General features: G+C 36.2%; 1 protein-coding gene across 2 annotated transcripts in view; it reads right to left on the bottom strand.

The window, feature by feature from the left end:
* LOC149556896 (methyltransferase C9orf114 protein) overlaps positions 1 to 24,423 on the bottom strand; it is a 191,885-nt gene extending 167,462 nt beyond the window's left edge. For both annotated transcript variants that reach the window (XR_016364811.1, XM_089831524.1), the window contains exons 1-2: positions 23,595 to 24,423; positions 23,466 to 23,513 (exon numbers count right to left, since the gene is read on the bottom strand). Coding sequence is in view for 1 of the 2 variants with exons in the window: in XM_089831524.1 (XP_089687650.1) it covers positions 23,466 to 23,513; positions 23,595 to 24,287 (741 nt within the window). In the remaining variant the exon portion in view is untranslated. The remainder of the gene's footprint in view (positions 1 to 23,465; positions 23,514 to 23,594) is intronic.
* Between the last annotated feature and the right edge of the window lie 1,226 nt (positions 24,424 to 25,649).

Here is a 25,649-nt window from a genome sequence, read left to right as displayed (position 1 = left end):
TCATGAGTTTTGTGGCATGGAATGAAATGTGTCATTTTGGAGAACCTATCAACCACCACGAATACTGATTCATTACCCCTTTGTGTCCTTGGCAATCCAAGAACAAAATCCATACTTATGTCCTCCCGTGGCTTTGATGGAACAAGCAATGGCTGATATAGGCCAGTATTATGACTAAACCCCTTGGCAACTTGACAAACCTGGCAACTCTGTACAAACTTCTTCACATCCTGTGAAATTTGAGGCCAAAAATAATGTTCTCTAAGAATGGCAATGGTCTTATCTCGACCAAAATGTCCTGCCATCCCTCCGTTGTGTTTCTCCTTAATCAGATTTTCCCTCATGGAACTCCTTGGAATGCACAATTGACTACCCTTGAACAACATGCCATCCTGAATCAAATAGTCTAACCACTTGGTTCTATCTACAGCAACAGGTTCTTTACAAGCTTTCCATGCTTCAGCAAAATCAAGATCCTCAGCGTACAAATTCTTGAGTTCATCAAACCCAACTACTTCAACCTGCATTACTGTAAGCAACAACTGTCTCCTACTTAGTGCATTTGCAACCCTATTAGATTTTCCACTTCTATGCTTCAACACAAATGTATAGCTCTGCAAGAACTCTACCCACTTCATATGCCTCTGATTCAATTTACCTTGGCTATTTAGGTACTGTAATGCCTGATGATCAGTATACAAAACAAATTCTTTTGGCAATAAATAATGCCTCCATTTCTTTAAGGCCTGAACTATTGCATATAACTCTTGATCATAAACAAAATACTTCTTCTTTGCATCATTCAATTTTTCACTAAAATATGCAATAGGCTTACCTTCTTGGCTTAATACAACCCCAATAGCGTTGCCACTAGCATCACAATCCACCTGGAACACTTTTCTAAAATCTGGAAGTGCCAACACAGGCTGTTCTGTCACCTTCTTCAGCAATTCAAAACTTCTCGCAGCTGCTGCAGTCCATTTGAACTCTTTTCTATCCCCTCTTATTGTATCAGTTAGGGGTGCACGTATGCCACTGAAATTCTTAATAAACTTCCTGTAAAAACTAACCAGACCATGAAATGATCTTACCTCAATTGAAGACCTTGGAGTAGGCCATTCCAAGATGGCTTTTACCTTCTCCGGATCCATTTTGAGACCTTCGGGTGATATAACAAACCCCAAATAGACTAACTCCCTTTTTGCAAAGATACACTTCTTCAGATTAATTAACAGTTTCTCTTCCCTTAGCCTTTCAAGGACACTACGCTTATGCAATAAATGTTCTTCCAAAGTCTTGCTGAAAATTAAAATATCATCCAAATAAACAATAACAAATTTTCCCAAGAACTTCTTAAGTACCTCATTCATGAGCCGCATGAAGGTGCTTGGGGCATTCGTCAATCCAAAGGGCATGACTAACCACTCATAAAGACCCTCCTTGGTCTTGAAGGTTGTTTTCCACTCATCTCCTTCTCGAATCCGTATCTGGTGATAACCACTCTTCAGATCTATCTTTGTGAAGTACTGAGCTCCACTCAAGCAGTCCATAAGATCATCCATCCTTGGCAAAGGAAACCGGTACTTGATGGTTATCCTATTTATAGCTCGAGAATTTGTACACATCCTCCACTCTCCATCCTTCTTTGGTGCGAGTACTGCAGGTACTGCACATGGACTCATGCTCTCTCGAATCAAGCCCTTCCTCAACAGCTCCTGAACCAGTCTATTTAGCTCCTCTGTTTCAGTAGGAGTCATCCTGTGAGCAGCCTTGTTAGGCAAACTAGCTCCTGGAATCAGATCTATCTGATGACTGATTTGCCTTACTGGTGGCAATCCATCTGGAACATTATCAGAGATAATATCTCCAAATTCCCCTAGTAAATCTGAAACTTCAAGTGGTATTTCACTACTACCTTCTTTATCTTTCCTAGGAATCAAAGCATAGCACATATGTTGATGTTTCATGCCATCTAAAAACGTCCTTCTATCAACAAGACAAATCCTAGCACTGCTACATACCTTTTCACCTTCCTTTTTCATGGGCTTCAATTTGTGACGAACTCCATCCTTTGTCAGAGCGTATGTGTTTGCATGCCCATCATGTACTGCATGTCTATCAAACTGCCATGGTCTACCCAACAATAGATGGCAAACATCCATCGAAATAACATCACAGAGAACTTCATCATGGTAACTCCCAATTTTGAATTTCACTAAACATTGTTCACTTACCAGGACCTTATGATCATCTTTTACCCAAGCAATTCGATAGGGCTGGGGATGTTTCTCCCTCTTGAGCTTCAGCTTAGAGATCATCTCTTCTTATACCAAGTTATCAGTGCTACCACCATCAATGATCACGTCACAACATTTATCCTCACACTTGCATCTGGTACGGAACAAACTCCTCCGTTGTCCTGGTTCAATCTCACCACTTAGTAGGACTCTTTCATTTACCAAGGTCTGTCCTCTCTCTGCATCCTCTGAATGTGATGATTGTGCATCCTCATCCATATGAGCAACCCTAGCTTGGCCCTCAGCTCTCCTATCTGTCCTTCCTTGTCGTTGAGGGCATTCAAAGGCACGATGACCTTCTTCATTGCAATGGAAACAGGTACCACAGAAGCCTCCTCTTCCTTGTCCACGTCCTCTACCTCTTCCTCTCTGATTTCCAAAATCTTGATCATGGGAGCGGTTGAAACCCTCATTCCTCTGGTTCCTGCTAGTACCCACATCTTCATTTTTCTTTTGGGTTTCATTGCGGCCTCCAAATGATCTACCGCTTCCCCTTCCTCCTTGACCGCGCCCTCTTTGTCTTCCTTCAAACATTTTATTCAGCTTCTCTTCAACTCGTAGGGCAAACTGGTATGCCTCTTCAACGCTGGTCATTCTTACCAGACTTAATTCCTCCTGGATGCTAGGGCGCAACCCACTGATATAACGAGCAACCTTTTCCTTATTTGCTTCTGCATGCCCCGCTCTAATCAAGAGTCGGTAAAATTCCTCTGTATATTCTTGGACTGATCTTCCTGCTTGCTTTAACCCATGCATCTTCTTAAACAAATCAAGCTCGTAGTCCACAGGAATGAACTTCTTCTTCAATTTGTCCACCATGCGATCCCATCTTGTGATCTTCTCCTTTCCTCTTCTGTTTCTTTCCAATTGGACCTCTTGCCACCAGATTTTGGCATGGCCTTTCAGTTTGGCCTTTGCAAACTTAACCCTATCTGGGTCCCTGATATCCTCATACTCAAAGTATTCTTCCAGTTCATTGATCCAATCGATCAACTCATCTGGTTTCAGATTTCCTGAAAATACACCCACTTCAATTGTAGGTCTTTTCCCAAACTTAGTAATGGCCCTAAAAAGCCTTTCCTCTGCATGATTCAGAACTTCTCCGTCAAATTCCCCTTCTGGTCCCATTTCTTCTTCTTCATTGTCATCCTCACTTTCATCACCTATGGCCACAGTTGCTCCTCTACGGAGCTCCTCCTACAATGCTTGTACCTGCCTTTGGAGGGCTCTAACCTCCTCAGGATTAATAGCTCTGGCCCTTCCACCACGCTCTCTTCGTGGAGGCATCTTCTTAACTCAAACCCACAACCACACAGTCCTGGTGCAAACTGCCTCACAGTTGGCGCTCTGTCTACACACTCAGGAAAACCAGCTCTAATACCACTTGATGGGAACACAACCCAAGAACAGAATGGACACAACAGAAAAGGAAAATTGTATTAACTGAAAAATAAGCTAGTACATTCAATACAGAGAATAAACTTCAAAACATGCCCTAGGGCTTACAATAGCATAAATGTGGAGATAATTTCTCCTTTCAGTACCTCCTCTCAAACTCCACTCCGAACTGCCTTTTACAATGCCAGAAATCTCCTTAAATAGACCCCGGAGGGTTAAGGACTAGGAGTACATTCTAGAAAGTGCTAGTAGGCATTCACCAACCAAATAGAAGGTTCCAGAAGCTACGTTAGAAGTCGACGCAAATCTAGAAGAATCCAGAAACGGTAACCGAACTTTCGAGAGGCATAACTTTTGAACCGTAGCTCCGATTGACGAACCGTTTACATTTTCGGAAAGTTCTCGAAACGCTCTATAGCCCTATGGACAAGCTTCGCTCGTCCCCCATTTTTCGGCCCTTTTTGAGGTCATTTAATGCCCCTAACCTGACTTTGAAGCATTCTTAGGAGGTCTCCACAACCCGAAAAACTGCAATAACTTTCAAACCGTGGGGCCTTTTGACCTGATTCTTTTTCTGGAATGCTCTAAATTACAATTACATTCATCTAGCCAATTTACACCTCCTAGTTCACCAAAATGATGGCTCAATTACATACTCCTATTTTTTCGGGATTTACACGAACACTGATAGTGGAACTGTGAGAGTTGGAACCTCTATTTGACCCAAATGGGTATCCAAAAATGAAAACACATGAAACAGAAACTAAGTCTAAGTATATTTTTTTGGGTGACACAGGATTGCCCTTATACCTCTGGATGCTCCTGCATCACATTTCATGTTAAAATATTAATGAACAATATATTTAAATTATTCGAATAACAATTTAAATAATTACAGATCTAATTTATTTTGAATTATTAAAATCATCAACTAACTAACTAATAAGACACCTAGCATAAAATTAACTTAACTTTATTAAGTTTAACATAGCCAAACATCTTTTTAAATCAAAAATAATATTAAATAACCATTATAATCCCTACACATCAATTCCGCACTAATTTTAAACCAATTCATTGTCTTTAAACTTACCACGTAAATAATTAAAATATATATTAAGCAATAATAATATAAAACTTAAGTTAAACTAAATAATAAGTAGTACAACTAATTCTAATAACATTTAACAATATTTAATTCAACTATACTAACATCTAATTTAACACAATACTAACTACCTTTATATAATACTAAAATAAATTCTAACATTAAAATGTACTAATGATTAATAAGCATAGTAATCACTTTAAACTAAAACTAAACTAACAAAATTAAACAAATTCTACTACTAACTTTACTAATATTAAAAACACATATATTAACAACTAACTACATTCAACTAACAATTAAAATAAAATTCTAATATCAACATATACTAACACCACTTTATTAATTACTAATTTACTAACTAAAACAAAATCTAAAACTAACCTATACAATAACTATCCTACCCACTCCATTGACCCCTACTCACACGCCTAAGCTCTCCCCCTCCACCCACGTGGGCACAAGCCCCAACTAGCTCCCCCTTCACGCTGGCCTAAGTCTTTCTTTTTCTTTTTTAAAACGCAGACCAGGATTTATGGAAAGGAATGAGTCAGGGGGGTAATAATTACATGCCTGCCAAGGGAGAGTATGCCTAGGGGCAAGAAGAATAAGAACAAAAAGGTAAAACAAACTTTTTAAATCCACCTCCATTTATAATTCGCATGGGTGGGAACATGAGGTGTTTAGAAGCCCTTGTCAAATCAAGGGAAAGGCCAAAGGTTGTCTTTGGTAATAAATGCACAAACTTTGCTTTAACTCCATTCCTATCCACCTTCCCAACTGACGCCTAGGGATAGTGCAAAAACAAGTGGGGTGGCAGATAAGATTTTAAGAATAAAAAGGCAGTTATTGCAAAAGTTTAGTGGGTAGCATAAAATAAAATAGATGTTATTTAGGATATTTGATTTAATTATATTTTCTTTTTTTGTTTTCTTTTTATTTTAAGTATATAATATTTAATAAGACTAAAAAGGATATTTGAGGAATCTTTTAGATTCTCTATTGCAAGGAAAATAATTATACTTTCTCCCATACAAAATCCAGTGAGCATTTTTGCTCTTGGAAGTGTATTTTTTTTTCAAGTCCATATTTTTTTGCTAAGTATGGATTTTTTTCTAACTTGTATAATTTGCCAAAAGGAATATATTTTTTTGTGTCTTGTATTTTTTCTCCTAAGTGTTAATTTTGAAAACAAATCATTTTATCATAGTAAGAGGACTATTTATTTATTTATTTTTAATTAGATTTATAACATAGGGTTTAATGTAAATCCATAGAATTCGAATAGCTCTCTTTTTTTTACTTCCTCATAATCATGAGTACTTACGAAATGCGAGATGTGGATTTCATTCATGCAACTTCAAATTTCCTTGACATAATTCAAATTTAAACTGCTTAATTATATACCATCCTTTTCATCCAATTAACATAAATCAAGTGAATGAAATTTCGAAGTGTATAATGCCACAATAAGGTAAATCATCGTCACATCAACTTTGAACTAAATATATGCAAAGAAAAGAAAACTAAAATGCTAGAACTCAGATGCAAGAATGTTACTCAATTATCTTTTTCTATTGAACCACCTGATTCAAAGGCTCCGCTGGGAAAGAACCAAGAAGAAAACTCGACATCATTGTCATTTCCACAATAAGTTAACAATAACATTTTTACATAAGATTTCAATCCCGAGGAGAAATCTCCCAACATAAATGAATTTTAATAACAATACTAAATTTCCTTCTTGGCCCTTAACAAGGGATCTATTACAAATTTTGCAATACATCACGATGATCATGGAGAGAACGAAAACTAACCGGGAGACAACCAATCATAACATGAAGACAAAATCAAACATTCACTCCCATCCCGGGTTTGCACAACAAGTTCGACATTGAACCAAACTAGGGAGAAAGTGGATTTTTCCAACAGGAGACATCGAACACATCACCATAACAGGTGCCCTTTCGGGGCTAAAACTCAAGAACTTCCATTCTTACATTCCAAAACTCAAAACGTGGTATGTGCTGTCGAGTAGGGGCCCATAACACCCTACCCTCTCTCCCTCTTCTCATCCTGAGAAGAGACTCTACATTGTCGGAGTCCAACTAAAGACCTCCTCCCATACATGGCCACTTCTGCACTTTCCGAGAGTGAGTAATGCCAATACAACCCATACAATCCTTTCGAAATTCAAAGCAAAACACAAAAGAAAAACATTTAAGAAAACCTATTTCAATCCCTCCCAAACAAACTCAACACACACACGAACATACATATGCAATAAAATTGAAACATAAAACACAACATGAACAAAATAAGGTGAAATATTCCTACCTTCCAAATAGAGTTGATGAACTTGTTTTCCTCTCCTTCTCCTTCAATCCTGAATTGCTCTCTAAAACTAAAGATTGGGTGAACACTCATTCCCTCTCAAAATTGCCTCTAAATAAGATCCTAAACTCAACCACTTCAAAAAGCAATAACTCCCCCACTTGCCTAAAGTTCTAGAGGCTTCTAACTCAACTAGACATAAGGCTAACCTCAAAGTGGAGTTAAAGTTATCCAACTCATCATGAAAACATTCACTTTTCGCAGTAAAGCAAAAATGGGGTTTTTGAGTGACCATAAAAGTCAACAAAAGGGGCTAGAGGGGTGGAAAATGCCCCCAACCCATACCCATACCCCTAGGTACTTGGATTTCATGATTTTAGGCCTTTAGAATTAATTAAGGACCTATCAAAAGCTAGAAAATTTTAGGACTTCCTAATAGCCTTCAAAAAATGCAGATTAAACACCAATCCAGATCAAAGGTAATTAATCTCAATTATTAATTGATTAGCAAAAAGGTCACCAACCTAGTCTGACTTAAATCTTTAGGTTACTTAGTTAACCCTAACTATCATGCTAGAATGCATATACAATCCGCGGGTGTCAAGCGACACTATAAAGTCATTGTTACGAAATATTAACATTTAAAGATTACAAAATGATACATTCATTCAATCCACAATACAAATAAAATACGAACAACGGGGTTTGTATCTTTTATCAAATTTAACCTTAGTTTCCACAAACAGTACATAGGGTTCAGTTTCGTTTCTCCGTTAGATTTCTCAGCTAAAATATCCTACACACTGATTGCACACATTAGTAGCTCAAGAAAATCTCACACACACACACACACACACACAACTCATCAAGATAATCACATAACTTAAAACATCCATCTTTCAAATAACCAGTTGTTTATCTCGTTCTACTCATATTCTTAATCATTAAAATTGCATAATCAAAGTGTTAATTCTGCATTCACTTTCTACACTGCTTCATCAGTATACATGTTCATAAAACATTAAATAACGAAATCAAACATCTGAAAGTAAAACATCACACAACATAAAATAACATAATAATATTCAGTGTATCTGGCAGTGTCTCGACATATCAAGTCAGGAGTATCAAAATAATAATATATCAACTATGCTATGATGGGTCGGGGCGAGGCCTCACAAAGATTCACCGCTAGGAATTGTAATTGGGTCCAATATTCTTAAGTCAAGATCATCCTCTTCATGACAATCAAAAAGAGTTCCCTCGTTTACCTCAAAAAGGGGATTATTAGAAGTCCAATCAACATCTACTTCAAACATGGGGTTGTCTACAAACTGAATGTTATCTGAAATTTTGGTACTTAGTCTTTTGGGACAACTATCCAAGTCATAAGTCTGTTGAATGCTATCAAGTTCATCAATTACTTCTTGGAAAAACTCCCGCCTCTTTGTACCCTCATGCTCCCTAAAATTATTCGTGATCCTAACCTGATTTTCTGCTTCCTGAAGAGAAATCTGAGCATCATCCAATGCCTCACGAGCATACTTAAGCTCCCTGTTAAGCTCCACAATCTCATTCCTTCCTTTATTGAACTGGTTAACATATATTCCAGCAACCTTAAGAATATAATCCTTGTCGGAAAGAAAACATAAATAATCTGATTTCATTGAATCAAAGGCTATTTTGACAACCAACAAATCAGCAACAAGCCAATCTCCTTCCACTCCCTTTTGGGCCTTCCTATAGAGATCCTCAATCATCTTCTGAGTGTTGTCATAACATACCAAAGATGCCACAACTATGTCTTCACTAACCTTCAGTTGGTTCTTTAAAGCATGCATTTCATTATTGTCATGTTGAAGCAGCTCATCGTCTTGCAATGTCATCTTAGATTGTTCCTCTAAATTTATATCATATGTATAAGAAACATATGGTTCATCACACCTCTCAAAATCATAGGCCTCCATTCCCCTGTTCCTTTGATTTGCATGCAAAGGCAAAAGCGTTGATATGTTATCATTTGCATATAAAGGCTTATCATACAAAGACTCCAACATGCTATTACCTCAGGTACAACCAACCTCATCAACATGTTTGTCAAAGCTAACCTCCAAATCACCAACACAAAAACTTGTGCCCTATGTAACATCTTCTTCATGACCATGAGAAGGCTGCAAATCAATGGTAGTTGACTACCCTTCTTTTTCAAGATGAACTATTAGATGATTTTGGTCTGCTGAAAACTCTTCATGCAAATTTTTGCACTGGTATTTTGCAAGGAGATCTTGGACCAATTCAAAATATTTATTTTTTGCCATATCAATCTTGTTTTGTTGCTTTGGGAAAATTCATTTAATCAATGAAAGGTAAGTCATTCTGAACTCGAGTAGGAAGTTTTTTATACTCTTTATACATGTTGAGTATTTCTGCTCTTATTTCGGATTCAAAATTCTAGGCTAACTGCTCTTGTGGCTTCATAGTAACTTTCCTATATTTTTCCCATAGCTAGATACCCTTGGTCTTTTCCCCAAATTATCAAGATGGATGCTCTTCCAAAATGTCAAAAACCGATGTGCAAAGATCTTTAACAACACTGCTCAAGGCTGACTTTTTGGCTGCAATATTCAATCTGAAACCTGAAAACATCCAACTGTGATAAAATCCAATGCCTGGCCTATTGCACAACCGATTATTAAGTTGCAATTGCTTTGTTGTGCCCAATAGAATACGCTAACATTTCTGACCATAACCACAATTTCAAGCAACAGCTCACACTCTGAGTGCACCTCTTCAATTGTTTCCATGTTGCAATGTCCTATTAAACCAGATGTGGTACACCACGCACAATGCTACAGAGATGCCCTAGCAAGGAAACTCTTACTGGTTTGATGATGACATTCGCATGTGCTAGGCAACCAAACACCCTTCTTCAAACCCGTCACTGCAAGGGAACTCCAAATAGTTGCAAAAGATACGCTTTGTTAATTCTGTAATTGCTCTATTTAGCTCACCAACAGTGATTTCAAACTCTCCTATCCATATCAGACCGCTAGCATTTATTTATTAATGAAGTCTACTACCATTCTGAGAAAAGCAGTCTTGCTAAAACACCCGAGCCCGGTAATAACAGTAGTTCCAATACACACCACTCCAACTTTAAACCAATGAAATCAGCACATTCATCATTAAAGATCAACTGTAGTTTTTATCAAACGATAATGATAGAGTACAATCTCCAAATTAATTCTAGATAACGTAGAATTAAACCATACCCCAATCACTATGCAATCACCCACAAGCACTCTTCACCATTTTCGCTACCACAAAATGTGTAATGAACTCTACTGGATTTGATCAATAATATGGAACTTGGTCTAACGAGAATTTTGTCAAACAGTTGCTAAGCAGAATAAGCCCTTCGACGAAAATACTACTGTCATGCCACAATACTAGTTTCTAACATAAATGATATGAAATAGTTATGTTAAGCTTACAAAAATTCTTGCCTTTCAACAAGTCTCAAGATGGAGGTTTGAAAACACAACATTGCAATAGGGCTTTATAACCATAATAACAAACCAATAGCAATTGTACAAAGTGTTGGGTGATAGATTTCTAACTTCATATTAAGATGAACATACTGGAAATAAATGGCAAACTGGATAGTTACCATACAGTCCCGCTATCAATGTGAATCAATCTATGGGGCCCAACTAAGATATGAATGTTCTCCTACGTCCACATCCAGATTTCTAATCTTGTATATTGTTTTCTTGTACATGCTCGTACTAACTGCAACCATATTCACATCCTATTTCCAGATTCACCATTTCATGCATATGTTTGGTGTGTGGCCCTGCGAAATTGAGAGAGGCTCTACAATGCCGAGTTGCTGCTCCCATATCAATGACAAGGGTATTCTACATCCTAACAGTCTCTCCAATCTTTGTGCATTATGCCTGATAGTAACCCAACCTGCTAATATCCAACGTCCTTGCAGACCTTCCAACCTCTGTGAGTTATAACTGTTATTAGCTCCGACCTGCTGTCATGGGATGAGATAATCATATGTGGAATCCACCATGGAAGAGGCCTATGTGTCATTCAACTGCTACTATCTGTTATGCATTCCTCTACTATAGTTGGATGTTAAACAATGTTGTTACAACCTAATAGAGAAGTGAAATGCTACTTACGTAAGTGACTTCTTTTGTCGTGGAGGGATTAATCTCTCTTCTTGCCATCCAACTCCAACTACCAATAACAACCTGGTGTTATTAGGTCCTACTGTCTTCAATTTCCCAATCTATCAAGGAGCTATAATCTCCTGAGATCAAAGTATTAATCCAATCCTTCTCTCTAAAAATGCAATGGTGATTGCCAAGTTTGTGTCCAGCCTCATTGTTTTCCTTAAGGGGTTTCATCCTTAGGAATTATCCAGTCACAATAAAGCAACCTTTAGGATTTTGTAGAAATATCATATATTTGTTATTGCAATCCCAATGCAAAAGCCTTGCTTTATAACTTCGAAAAGAGGAGAGGTACAAACAACTTAGCAATGTGGGATAAAAGACTATTTCATCTTTTAGTCACTTAAGTCATTTTGTCATAAAGTGACTTTATAACTTTATAATAACATCAAAATATTTAAATAAATAACTTAAGTCACTTGAACTTTAGTATCTCTTGAAATACTTCTCTGATTGTCATGTCTAAAATAGGAATCTCTCCTCATAATTCCCCATGTGACCAAATACACTTTCTAAAAATAGAAAGGGTCCATCTCGATTACTCCTAACTTACTATACATAGTAAGTATGGCAAATGGAGTCCAAAAGATATCGAACAAAGGCCAAATCCATAAATCCTTGAATGTTGGAGACAAATCAATCCTCAGAAAACCCTCTAATCATCCTTATTAGCCTACGAGGATCCAATATTAGGCTAATCCCTGAAATTCTGATGCTGGCAACAAATGGGGACATTACAAAATGGCTCCAAGAATTATACAAGAATGCCCAAAGTTAATTCATTTGGTTTATTTGGTGCCTCGTCTGACAGTTTCCAATTATGTTCCTTAGTAACGTTAAGGAAAGCATCTATTCATTGTAATGCTCAAGAAATTACGTTCCAAAGACACGTCTACAAATATTTGTTTATATATTTGTAATGCCCGTAATCTTCAATTCAAGGATTATTCTCGCATAGGCAATGGGAATGCATGACTTCCAAGTGGGTCCTGACAAAGCTCTACTAGAGACGATGGTTCCTTAGCCTTTCTTTCTATGCCCTCAGAGGCAGTGAATAAGCAGTAATCTAAAGATGCACATGGATGACAAACAATTGTAAGTTTAACTCCCCTATGTGTCGCCCTGCTTACTCATGATGGGCTCTTCTATCAAGGCCTCCTTCTACGCCAATCACAATATGCCAGCAAACTTTTTGAAAGCAACTAGTTTAATTTCACCAACCTTTGCAATGCCCAGACGACTCTACTCAAAATTGCTTTCTTCTCAAAATCCAACTAAGGTCCGCAACGGTAGAATATTGGTCTGTGAAACTAATGTGAGCCAAACCAAATATGGCTAATATCGAGTCCCCGATAACCATTTATTTTATTATTTTTGGGGCCTCCCATATTTGATATCCTTCCTTTAGTTTGTGCTCGTAACTGCCCAAGCTAAGTCAACTATTGCTTATCTACGGCACCCATTTTTTCTAGCAAATGCAAACCAATTCCAAATTCATGTCATCATTATTTGATTGTTACACTTCCTTGACCTTCGACAATGAATCAACCCTCACTATATTGCTTGAGCATGCACAAATCGAGGAAAGAATGCCCAAACGTGTGCCTTTATGCTGCGTTCAATACATCTCAATACCATCAGAGCCAATGGGTTGGTTGAGTAAGAAATTATATGCAGAGTGACACCCTCCATCATAAGTGTATCCAAACCCAAGAATTTTCCCCAGTAGTGAATAATAAAAGATACGTTACACTTATTGGGCATTAGATACTTCTGATTACAGTATGAGATCCCAACTCGAATCTCTCGGCATTTCCTATGTTGCCTCCTATGTCTTTTGACCTGTTCCAAACAACAACGGCAAAGGGGCACGTCCAATATCTAATACCTTAGCTTGGCACTAAAGTTATTTGAAATATCAAATTATGTAGTATTTATTTTCAAGCATACGCATTATTATCTTTGACAACAACATTTAGAGTGACCAAAAATTAGTATACCTCAAAATATTCTCTGATCTGCAATCAAGAAAAGGTCATATCTTTCCTAAAACACCTGACTTCTATGAAATTTTTCATAGCAACTTAGGCCCTAATATTCTTTTCAATCTCCTTTAACAACAATAAAATGTTCAATATGGTTGCACCTCCCTATATTGTTGCTTTCGCATACTAAAGAAAATCATGTATCAAAAACCCATAATTTCTACAAACAACATTCCAAAAATGGTCACGTAACATGATACATTAGTGACCAATACCTTCCTTGAAATGGTCTACTTGTAGATTAATATTCCCTGGTCATTAACAACAATGCAAGGATTTCGATATATCTTCCAACTTCAGAAGGTTTGGTGCTATTTGCCAACAGAAGAAGTTAGTCTACTCAAAGACTGCACAGCTTACACGACAACCTTTAACATAATGGTGCCTTCAGTCACCACAAAACTCTTTGATGCCAATATGGAATGACACATTAATCTGGGCTCAACATGTCTGAAAATACTGTGTGTTTCCTGTAAGCCAATACACCATACACAAGGCTATCCATACAATATTTAGTGGCAATAAAATATCCAATGTTAATAAGGCCCTTGAGAATAATAATTGAGCCAAGGTAGAATTTTCAATTGTATTTCTCCAACCAGCTTGGAACAATCCTTCAAAACTATTTTCAGAAGCGTAATTTCTCTCTGACAAGCCCTCCTGATAAGATCTTCTATGAAATTCCTCTGATAAAGTTTCACAGGCTAACAGGAAAAACTAGCTCTAATACCACTGAAATATCCCCAATAGATATTTACCTACCTTCTTCCTCAATATAATATTCACAACTCAAACATATGAAAATGTGTTACAAACCAACAATATAAAACCAGTAAATTCTCATAAAGTACCTTAAAATACGTTACTGTATTATACCTCAGCAATACAATAACTAGTATTCAAAAATCCAATCTTAAACACAGTTTTACAGCCAGATTGGAAAACTAATGAAAGAACCTATAAGCACACACGAGACACCTAATGTGACGTCTCCATGGAAAATGGGTTTGCGTCCACTGTCTACCGGCACGAGGGGCTACATCCTCACGCTAGCTAAAAGCTGAAGCTTTCTGAATAACTCTTGCAAGAGAGAAACTAAAATCTGAATCATAAACCAAGCATGTCCAAAGAATGAGTCTCTCCTTTTAATCCACAAAGTTGTGACTCTTTGACTCCCTTCTTGGCTTTTCGCCTTCTCTCTCCTTCTCATTTTAGCCCACTTTATAATACTAAATTGACCTTTTATAATTTTAATCCATGCTCTCTAAGTCAATTTTAATATTTTATGAATGTCTTTAATTTTCTAATGTCCCAAAAAAAGGGGACATTACACATTTACATGCAAATATAACTAATATCAGAAAATAATAAAGCACACATAAAAGAACACAAGACACAAAGATTTAAAGAGGTTCACCCAATCCCTAGGCTACATCCACCAACGAGTCAAATATTCTTATTATCCAGTGATTACAACCTAATTACAATCTATAATCCCTTACAGCTCAATACCGCCACAAGAAGCTACTATCTCATCATACATTATGAAATCCCGAACCCTAAGCCATTTCATACAAGCATTTTGCTACTTACAAAATTAGGGCTAGCTTATTTTGTCTTAACAAGTTAACCTAAAAAACACTTGACAAGTCAACCTTAGGAAATGGTTGACGAGACAATTCAAAAATCCTTGACAAGTCAACCAAAAAAAACAATGCGATGCCTCGAACCCCAAAGAATTACGAAAAGTGTACAATACTTTCCCAATCAGTCACCACATATCAACACGAGTTTGTACACGACCAACTTGAGGCTCCCTCAAATTTTTATCCATATTGGGATTCTATTGCCTCAATGTGACTGATTTACTACTTCCCCCTTGTGCACACTCTCAATCCATTATGTTTGATCCATTCACTAAACATGCCTAGCAGCATATGTTAACATATACACATTGATTTATGTTAAATCATGGTTCACAAGTCTAACCTACTTACATCAAGGGATGTCAATTCTCTTACATATGAGTTGCCCATAGTACATGCGTTTGACCTGATATACGGTATCATCAAGTTGGGCACTCAACACTCATGGTATTGTTCAATTTTAACATTGGCACTTAACTCGACATTTTCTCTTCTATTAATTTCTCTACTCGTTGCTTCCTTTCCTTATGACTCCTTCATTGGTGATTTTGATTACCTTCCTTCCTCACTATTACTCCCCTGTGATCCATTACCTTTCTTTGTGTATTCTGTGATTATTGTTGACTCGGTTACAATTTTCCTGTCTTCAACTTGATTTGGATGGTGACTGGACTTATGCTAAAAGTTGATTCTATTCTATCTTATACTTGTCACATACTTTATTAAAATCGACAGGTGACATCACTGCACAAATATGACTTTGGATGTTATTTCCCACTCCTATCATTATTTGTTGAGACAGGACTTTTGTTCCATAAAAATGTGGGTTGAACCAATGATATCGTACTTTGAATATGTTTTTCTATTTGGTATTAATGACAGTACTGTCCTTTCCATTTTTCACCATTTCTTTTCTTTTCTCAGGATTGATGGTGGCAGATGTTCGGGGTATATAACTAGTTCATTTTTTCCGTAATTCCACCTTAAGACCCTACACATTCCACCGCTTTCCTCCTCCATACAAAATGGTATTTAATTTCAAACAATATCTTTATTTAATATTAAGGTTTCAATCAATGATGACATTTGCAAACTTTTACCATATATTTTACTATCTAATGCAGCCCTCCTCCAATTGGAAATTGTGACACTTCAGTCAATGACCTCTTCTATTTCCACGTCATTGTAAAAATGGATTTGGTCCACATTCTTTGCAGTCGGCACTCCATGTCATGGTTTTTACTCCCTTACCACTCTGTCTGATTTGTCAGCTGGTTTCACCTGTTGAATGGGCTTTTTGGGGTCATTTTCTCCTATTGTCCTTTTATCTGCTTTTTGTTTGTTCCTTTTGTTCTATTTTATTTTTGTAGATCCTTCCACCTCCCCGATTTCTTATCATTGGTGTAATATATCCCTTCCTTAGGATATGAAAAGCTCCCAATAATAATGAGGTTGTCTCTAATGAATACAAAATGCCTGCAATCCGATTCTGCTATTAAGGCAAGTTCGCCATCTTAGCAGACTCAATCATATTAGTCAAATTTTGAATGTCTGTCTTTCCTTTTTCATGACTGCAAGAATTTCCTATAAGGTGGGTGTTAACGGCATATACAAATATGTTCAATGTTGGATATCGATGAAATGGTAGATGTCCACTATAAGGGTTGCTCGCTGATATTTCTTATGTATTTCTTTGATGCCTGTAGAAGTCATTAGTGTCTAAATCTCCCTCTCACAGACTGCAATGGATATGGATAAAACAAATCTAAGTGCCTCCATTGTATATGCCCTTCTCTATGTTCTTGATGAATTTTATCCTTGCTGCCTTGTCCCTTATATATATCTTTCCCTCTGACTGTATGATCTAGCTGATGATTAGATTCTCGTTCTCTCCAGTTCTTCAAGTAATTTCACAGGATGGCAGGATACACTGCTCTGATACAAATTGTGATGACCCCATTTCCAGTCTCTCTAATACTGATTAAAATATCAGATAAGATTTAGTCATGTCCATGAATAGTGTGAGTATGCAAAATGTACTCTTTGATTCCATTAGTGATCTGAATATATGTGTGCTGATCCTCCTTTTATTTTCCTCTCTTCCTCTCTTTTGTACCTGTATGGGAGGGGGAAGAGAGGCGTCTATCCAAGATCATGACTCGTACTTATTTTTAATGTCTGTTTCATTATTATTTAACAACAGCCATATAATAGCATATAATCATATTAAAATGAAAATATAGTAATAGTTAACTAATATTTAATTTATTATTTTTACTATTATATTATTATAAAAAATATTATGATCTTATTAATTTATTTATCTTTACTTAAACTATATATATTAAAATATTATTATGTATGATAAAACATTGTATTATAATTTATTGTTATTGTATGATATGTTTTTATTAATCCATCAAGATCTAACTATAATTATAAAAAAAATTCACTCATAATATTATTATATTATTCTAATAATTACTTATTATTAAATCTTATTAAAGTGGGGATATCACAGAAAATTACAGAGGAATGCTTGTAGAGCTTTGTAGAAGCTAGATAAGACTAAAAGAATTCTTGGAGGCTCAGTTTGAGCAACTGAGCTAGTAAATAATACATGATGACAGTAGAAATGATAAGGAATAAGCCTACTTTTCTGAAGCTTACCCATATCAAACATCCCTAGAATAAATAACTTATGTTGATCCTCATACTCAATTTCCATTCAAACTTCAAGTTGTTTAATTCCCTTAATTGCAGCTATTCCACTAACAAAGAACCTAAGCAAGTATTTAGCGCGTTAGTTCTATTGCAAGCGCATATCCCATTTACAATAGCAAGTGAAAAATAGTATTTAGTAAGATAAAAACAAAAGAATCAGCATAAGACAAAAATAAAAGAATAAAAGCATAATAAAATTCAGTAGGACAAAAGGCAAGAGCCTACAATGTATCGGTAAATTGTAAGCCTCTCAGCGGAGAGGTCTTGGGTTCAATTCTACTTGGGATTAACACATAATAATAATTAATCATAACAATAATAATAAATAATCTAGGCTTCAGCCGATTATATATCAAAAAAAATCAGTAGGACAAAAATAAAAGAGCAAGCATACTTCTTTTGTTTCCATCATTGCTTTTGGAAAGAAAGAGCTATAAGTTGGGTGTATAATAAAAGGCAAATGAAATCTGAATTGACGCAATTTAGACTTGCATTTCAGCAGGTGCACATTACAAATTGAATGAAAGATGTAGATGGCAGCCCCACAACTGTAGCAGACATTTCCTGCCCTATGATGTCAGTTTTAAGTAGCATATTATCTTGAATCGACACCTATGTAAAATTTAAATCAGTGGTAATGAATCACATAGTGGAATATTTGACATGGATCAATCATCATAATGACCATCCCTTATTTCTCATGTTATATTTAGTGGGGAATGGTATTAAAATTGAAAACAATAACGAAATCTTATTGAAGAGCAAAAAACATTAGTACTTTGAGCAGTTGATCATATTTAATAAATATTTAAAAATCTATAAAATGTAAATACACACATATGTAATGACGAACATCTCCAAAGCAAAAAAAAAAAATTAAGGGCTTCACAATGGCCTTATACAGCCTCCTTAAAAAAACTCTCATAAATTCATTTTTGCAAATTTAACAATGATGACAACTCTTAATGATCTTTGCTCCAAACTAGTCCACACAAACTATCAGACATATATTATGTTTTGTCCTTAAGTGTCTCTTCCATTTTCTTAAGGTCTCATCCTTGAAATTATTAGAAAGACAAAGTCTGGGAGCCTCACCGTACCGTGGAGGTGAGCTCACTATACAGTGAGTATCATGTGCAAAACTACACCATATGGAGTATTAAGTCCATCGAACAGTGATGGCTAGTATGGCGAAGACAGTATGACAAAAACTATATCGTACAACAATGGTTGGTGGTGAACTCGTATGGAGATGAAGCTAGTGCCAACATGGTGGAGATGGTATAGTGTAACTAGTACGATGAAGTGGTACAGTGATTTTAGTACAGTGCAATATATTGTGTCCCAACGCAATATAAGTGCCAATAAGTTTGGTACAGAGACAACTTTGGTACGATGGCGGTTTCTAGCACAATGCCAATTCCAGTACATTCCAGTATAGTGACAACTCCAATACGGTGCTAAAACTGACATGATGATGTACGGTGATGCTTGTGGAGTAGAGTCTAATGTGCAATGAGGCTTGCACACAGTTTTGTTGTGACCGCCAGCTTTGCTTGTTGGTCATTTGTGTCAATTTGGTTCCAGTGGGGTTTTGCAAAGTATTCCTCTGGAAATTGAGATAGCGGGTACATCAGGGAGAATAGACATTAAAAAGTTCAATGGCACAAATTTTGAATTGTGCAAACTTAAAGTTGAAGATATGTTGGTTGATCGAGATTTGTGGATCACTGTGTCTAGCAACATGCCTTCAGGGATAAAGCAGGAAGATTGGGATTTGGCGGATCAAGAGGCCAAAGGACTAATAAAGTTGAGCCTTGCAGATTCTGTTCTTTTGAATGTCCATGAAGATAAAACTGCACGCTATTTATGGAAGAAGTTGGGAGATATTTATCAAGGAAAATCCTTGATAAACAAGCTCTTCCTGAGAAAGAAGTTGTATTCTCTCAAGATGGACGAAGGAATGACTCTGTCAAATCATCTAAATGTGTTTATTATGTTGATTGCAAGGTTAACAATTGTTTGTGTGTCTGTTAGTGAAGAAGAGTGTTGCATGTTATTGTTGTGCTAGTTGCCTAATTCATGGGATCACCTTATGATGGCCACCGGAAGTACTACCACCCAATTTTAAATGGATGAAGTAGTTGTTGCACTTATGTTGGAGGAGATGTGGAGGAAATCTTCTGAGGTGGCTAAAGTGGCTCTCGCTGTTCAAGATAGATTGATGGACAAAAGCAAGGACATGAAGTAAGAATTATCTAGAAAGGAATCCAAAGCAAAGTGCTGGAACTGCGGCAGACTAGTCATATCCAAAAGTATTGCAAAGAGAAGAAGAAAATGAAGAGTTCTTGCAATTTTGACTCTTCTCAAAGTGATGATGAAGATTCTAGCAGTGTTTCTTTGGCTAATCGGTAATCTGATGATGACTGGTTAAATTAATTCAATCTTCATGTGGAAGATGTTTGTTACGATGCCATGTGTGACTCCACAACACAATTTGGTGGGAGTTTTTGGCAATGATGTAGATTATTTTGTTAGTGAATGATTTTCATTAGTATTGCAGATGTTGGAAGGTGTCTTATGTCCTAATAAGGATCCTTTTACATTTGTTGAATTACTATTTCGAGATGTTTATCTTCATGTGACTAAAGATGTTGACATCTTGAGGGCTCAACAAGGTCTTTGATAAAGGTGTGGATTATGTTTTCATTTGACATGATATGGTATGGTCATATGGAGCATGTTATCTCTTTCTTTGAGATGGTTTAGATCATGTTGTCATGTTTATGTTCCTAAGGCCATGGTTGCAACTTTGATATTGATCTTGTTTTGGTTTCTTTGTATTGAGTATATTGATCATTTTCTGAAAACTACGGGATATTGCTATGTTGCATTTGGAGTTTTGGCATGGATGATCAATTGCAAGTGCTCATGGATACTTAGAGACAGCGGTGATTAGAGATGTATTTGTTGGAACAGTTGATGGTTTTAGCAGGAAGCCGGGAGGCATTCACTTGATATGGACTTGAGAGAAGAGTGTTCTTAGTTGAGTCTTAGTTAAAGACTTGGATATCTTGATGAGCATTCTCATTGCCAATTTTTGTTCTTTTTGTCTCAGCGGACTTGAGAGGTGTTGCCCAATACTCCTTTCAAGTGTATTGTGTTTATCTTCATGAATATGGATCTTGAGCGATGGTGTCAGCTAGTTCTAAAAGATTCATTTGAGCAATTGTAGGCATTGGTTATTTCTTAGTACATTTACGATTGTTGACATTGGGAGATGAATTATTGGAAATAATATCAATTTGATATTCTTGTGAGGAGCTTACATCCTTGATCCATGTTTTATGAGATTTGGATGTGGCTATGGTTTCTTGTGGGGTGCTACGAAAGAGATTGTACTAATATTGTTGGCATTTAGAGGTATACGTAGAAGGACATTATACCTGGTTGATTTGAAGTGTTTAGCTCTTTGCCCTTGATCAATTTCTGGGTGTTTAGCGAATATCAATTTGATATTCTTGTGAGGAGCTTACATCCTTGATCCATGTTTAATGAGATTTGGATGTTGCTATGGTTTTGTGTGGGGTTCTACAAAAGAGATCGTACTAATATTGTTGGCATTTAGAGGTGTATGTAGAAGGACATTATACCTGGTTGATTTGAAGTGTTTAGCTCTTTGGCCTTGATCAATTTCTGAGTGTTTAGTTTTATCTACATTGGTTTGGGATTGGCTAGAGCTTCGTGATCACTATTTTATAATTATGCGCATCATGTGAGAGATGGCATGGTGATTTCTTTATCTCATTCTTTTGTTGGTGATTGAGAACATGGGAGAGTTACAGTCTTGATGGAGAATGTTTGTGCTTGTAAGTCACAGATGTATTGTTGATGTTCTTGATGCTACAAATTTGGTACTGCACTTCTATATGGTGTTGTTGAATGGATTCATATCAGACGGACACTACCTATGCAGTGGAAGCTTCTAAGTGTATATGTGGTAGATATTGCTTTGAGGCTTAAGGTTGTATATGTTGTTGATTTTGAATTCATGTTGTATACCTTGCAAGAGTATCAAAATGAACACAGTTAAGTTCGAGTGGCACATATGGTCATGTTATGTAACTCTATGGATATGGGTACGTACTTTGTCAAGTGGGAGATCGATAGAATGACAAAGTATGGGAGCCTCACTGTACAGAGAATCCACCATACGTTGGAGGTGAGCTCACCATACAGTGAGTGTGTCATACAAACCTGCACCATATGGATTACAATTTCCATCGTACTAAGTCCACTGGATGGTGATGGCTAGTACGACAAATACAGTATAATGAAGGTTGTACGATACAACTATGGCTGGTGGTGAACTCATATGGTGATGAAGCTAGTGCCAACATGCTGGAGATGGTACAGTGTAACCGATATGATGAAGTGGTATAGTGATTTCAGTATGGTAGAATATATTGTGCCCCGGTACATTGTCAATGCCAGTAAGTTTGGTACTATGACAGTTTCTAGTACAGGTGTCAATTCGGGTACATTCCAATACAGTGGCAACTCAAGTACGGTGCTAGTCCCGACATGATGATGCATAATGATGCTTGTGGAGTAGTGTCGGTCATGTTGTGAATCTCGCACACAGTTCTATTGTGTCTGATAGTTGGGCAAATGGAAGTTGATTGACCGTTCTGTAAAGTGATGGTTGATATACCAAACTCCATAACGAATTGCAGAGTGTATAAAAGTCTACGAGATCTGTTAGGAATGGCAAGGCAGAGTCTCAAAGTGGTGTAAACTCAGATTGATTGTAACACAATCTGAGCCTATGCAAATCCACTGTTATTTGTATGTAACTTTGTTTACTGTAATACAAAGAAAGCACTCGCAATTTTTCAGTGGTGGGTATTTTCTTGGAAGGGTTTCCTATGTAAATTTGATTTTCTGTGTTTGTCTTGTGTGCATGGTATTTTCTATGTTTTTGTTTCTTTGTTTACCTCAATATTCTGAAGTAGATTCAAACTCTACTATTTCCCCTGAAAAATTGGCATTAGGAAAGTATTTCCGCACTATAGCTCTCCTTACAGAAATTGGTTAGTTATGTTTTGCTACTGATAAAAAGTAGAAATCCAATGTGGCCCTGCCAACCTATACAATAAATATTATAAGAGAAACGCTATAAATGACAGTGTTTTTCTGAGTTTTCAGGGCAGGGGGGTGCAATTCCGGGGACAATCAAAATTATCCCAAAAATTTTGGATAGTGAAGGGAAGGGCAGCTATCAAAATAATTAAAATAAATTGTAAGAAGCTTTAACTGTCGCTAAAATGTGCTAAATCAGAAATGGTAATCCTCCTACTAGATATTCATGGAATTTTTTACAATTTGTCTCGGTTGCCGTGTTTATTATTGTGCACCAACTGGTGCAAAAAAAATAGTTCAGAGATAAAAGGGAAGACCGATTTCTGTTCCTCAGTCATCACTTTCGATCTCTGGGACAGTAAAACGCAGCTAAATTGCCAAGCACAACTAGTTTTTTGGATTCGTTTGAAGCGATTATGTTTGACTTTATAAGAAGCCTTATTAATATGGAGATGCCTGTGTATGTGATGAAATAACCGTATGCTATTCTGGAAATGCAAATAAAAACATAGATTTCTGACCTCGTCAATTCTGAAAATTGCGGCTGCCCTTGCTATCTGCCCGGCCAGCTGCACAAAATAGTGGAGAATTCAGTGAACTTAAAGCCTGTTGTTTAGGTTGGAAAAATGGCAAAAACATTGCTATGGTACCCGTGTGGCAAGTTCTAGGGATTGGCAATTGTCGATAATGGAACCTGCTACAGCGATGCTTATTGTACTGGGACCTTCATACTCCCCTTCGACTTCGCTTCTCTTGCCGGTTTGCTCGTTGTGAATTCTCACTTCTTCCTGCCCTTTCCTCCTCTTTGATTTTTTTTTCACAGCTGCTGCTTCTACTCCCATTGCTTTAAGCTCTGGGTTTTCAATCACTGCTCCGTTTTCCTGGTTGCGGAAACTCACTTCTTCCTGCCCTTTCCTCCTCTTTGACTCTTTTATCTTCTTCTCGACTACAGCTGCTGCGTCTACTTCCATTGCTTTAAGCCCTGGTTTTCCAATCACTGCTCCATTTTCCTCGTGGATAGGCACTTCTTCCTGCCCTTTCCATTTCTTTGGCTTCTTCTTCTTCTCTACAGCTGCTGCTTCTACTTCCATTGCTTTAAGCTTTGGTTTTCCAATCACTGCTCCATTTTCCTCGTTGTGGATAGGCACTTCTTCCTGCCCTTTCCATTTCTTCGGCTTCTTCTTCTTCTCCTCTACAGCTTCTACTTCCGTTGCTTTAAGCTCTGGTTTTTCAATCACTGCTCCGTATTCCTCGTTATGCATACTCACTTCTTCCTGCCCTTCCTTCTTCCTCGACTTCTTCTTCTTCTTCTTCTCCGCTGCAGCTGCTGCTCCTACTTCCATTGATTAAAACTCTGGTTTTTTCAATCACTTCACTAGAGGCAAAAATACAAAGACTGCACCCCCTTCTTTGAAAACCATAATGGAAGTACGAAACATAGGTGATGATTCTTAAAACCCCTCTCCCATACACCTATTATTAATAGCACTTGCACCAAGCATGCATGCAAGGAGTATAGCCGATAGGTGAATGAGGAGTTTCGTTTGAAAACTTTGTTGGGTAGTTATATTAGATGGTTGTTTGTTAAGGGCAATATACTTCACATTCAACATAAGTATCAATTACTAATTTTTTTTTGATTAAGTACCAATTACTATTTTTTTTGATTAAGTACCAATTACTATTTGTTTGTATAATCAGTATTAAAATTTTCAAAATTAATTGTAACATACACATAAAAGATAGATGACAATTTTGAAGCTTAGTAGCTTCGTAGAGGCATTCCAAGATGGAGTACATTTATCATTCCTATGATCCAATGATATTGAAGTAATTAATATCTATAATAGATTATTGAATACAATTTGAAATAGTAATAAAAATAAATACAATTTAATTTAATTTAAAACTTACAAATGAATTTTAAAGATTGTTGAAATACTATCAAAATACAATTGTTTTTCCTTATATTAAATATAATTATTCATATTGTTGTTGTTGTTGAACAATAGTTTTCTATCTATAACATCTAATATTTTCTAAAGTTTCATTCTTTCTGATTTCAAACATGCTTATTTTTTAATTTGCAGTAATCATATATATATATATATATATATATATATATATATATATATATATATATATATATATATATATATATATATATATATATGATTTAGAAACTATTTATAACATAATTTAAGTTTTATTTTATCCCATTAAAATCTAGGATAATAGGTACCAATTAAAAAAAATTGTGAAAGGAACGCTAAGAATATTACACTAATTACAATAAAGAAAATTATTCAGAACATATTCTACCTTTGAATTATAGTGATATTTAAAATCAAATATTTTAATATTTCAAAAATACAATCCAAATAATTAGAACAATTTTATTTTATGTGTCCACCTTATTGAAAGATTAGAGATATTTCATATTAAAGTTGTAATATTTAATTAATTAATAAATACAATTAATAAATAATGAAAATAATATTATAAAATTTATTTCAAAAAAGTATTATAAAAAAATGGATAGATTTTTCTATATTTTGAAAAAATAAGAACATATGTAAGAAATCTGACTATAGAAAAGAGCAACCAAGTGAAAAAAAATTATTGTATTGATTGACTTGTCAATTTGATTTGATATTTATAAAATGTCAAACAATAATTCATACATATAGATAACTAACATCTTA

Source organism: Cupressus sempervirens, chromosome 5, assembly GCF_028749045.1.
Source record: "Cupressus sempervirens isolate cs-2001-9-10 chromosome 5, ASM2874904v1, whole genome shotgun sequence".
NCBI classification, from domain to species: Eukaryota; Viridiplantae; Streptophyta; class Pinopsida; order Cupressales; family Cupressaceae; genus Cupressus; species Cupressus sempervirens.
Note: the sequence above shows the minus strand (reverse complement) of the source record. Positions and strands in the feature narration are given on the sequence as shown.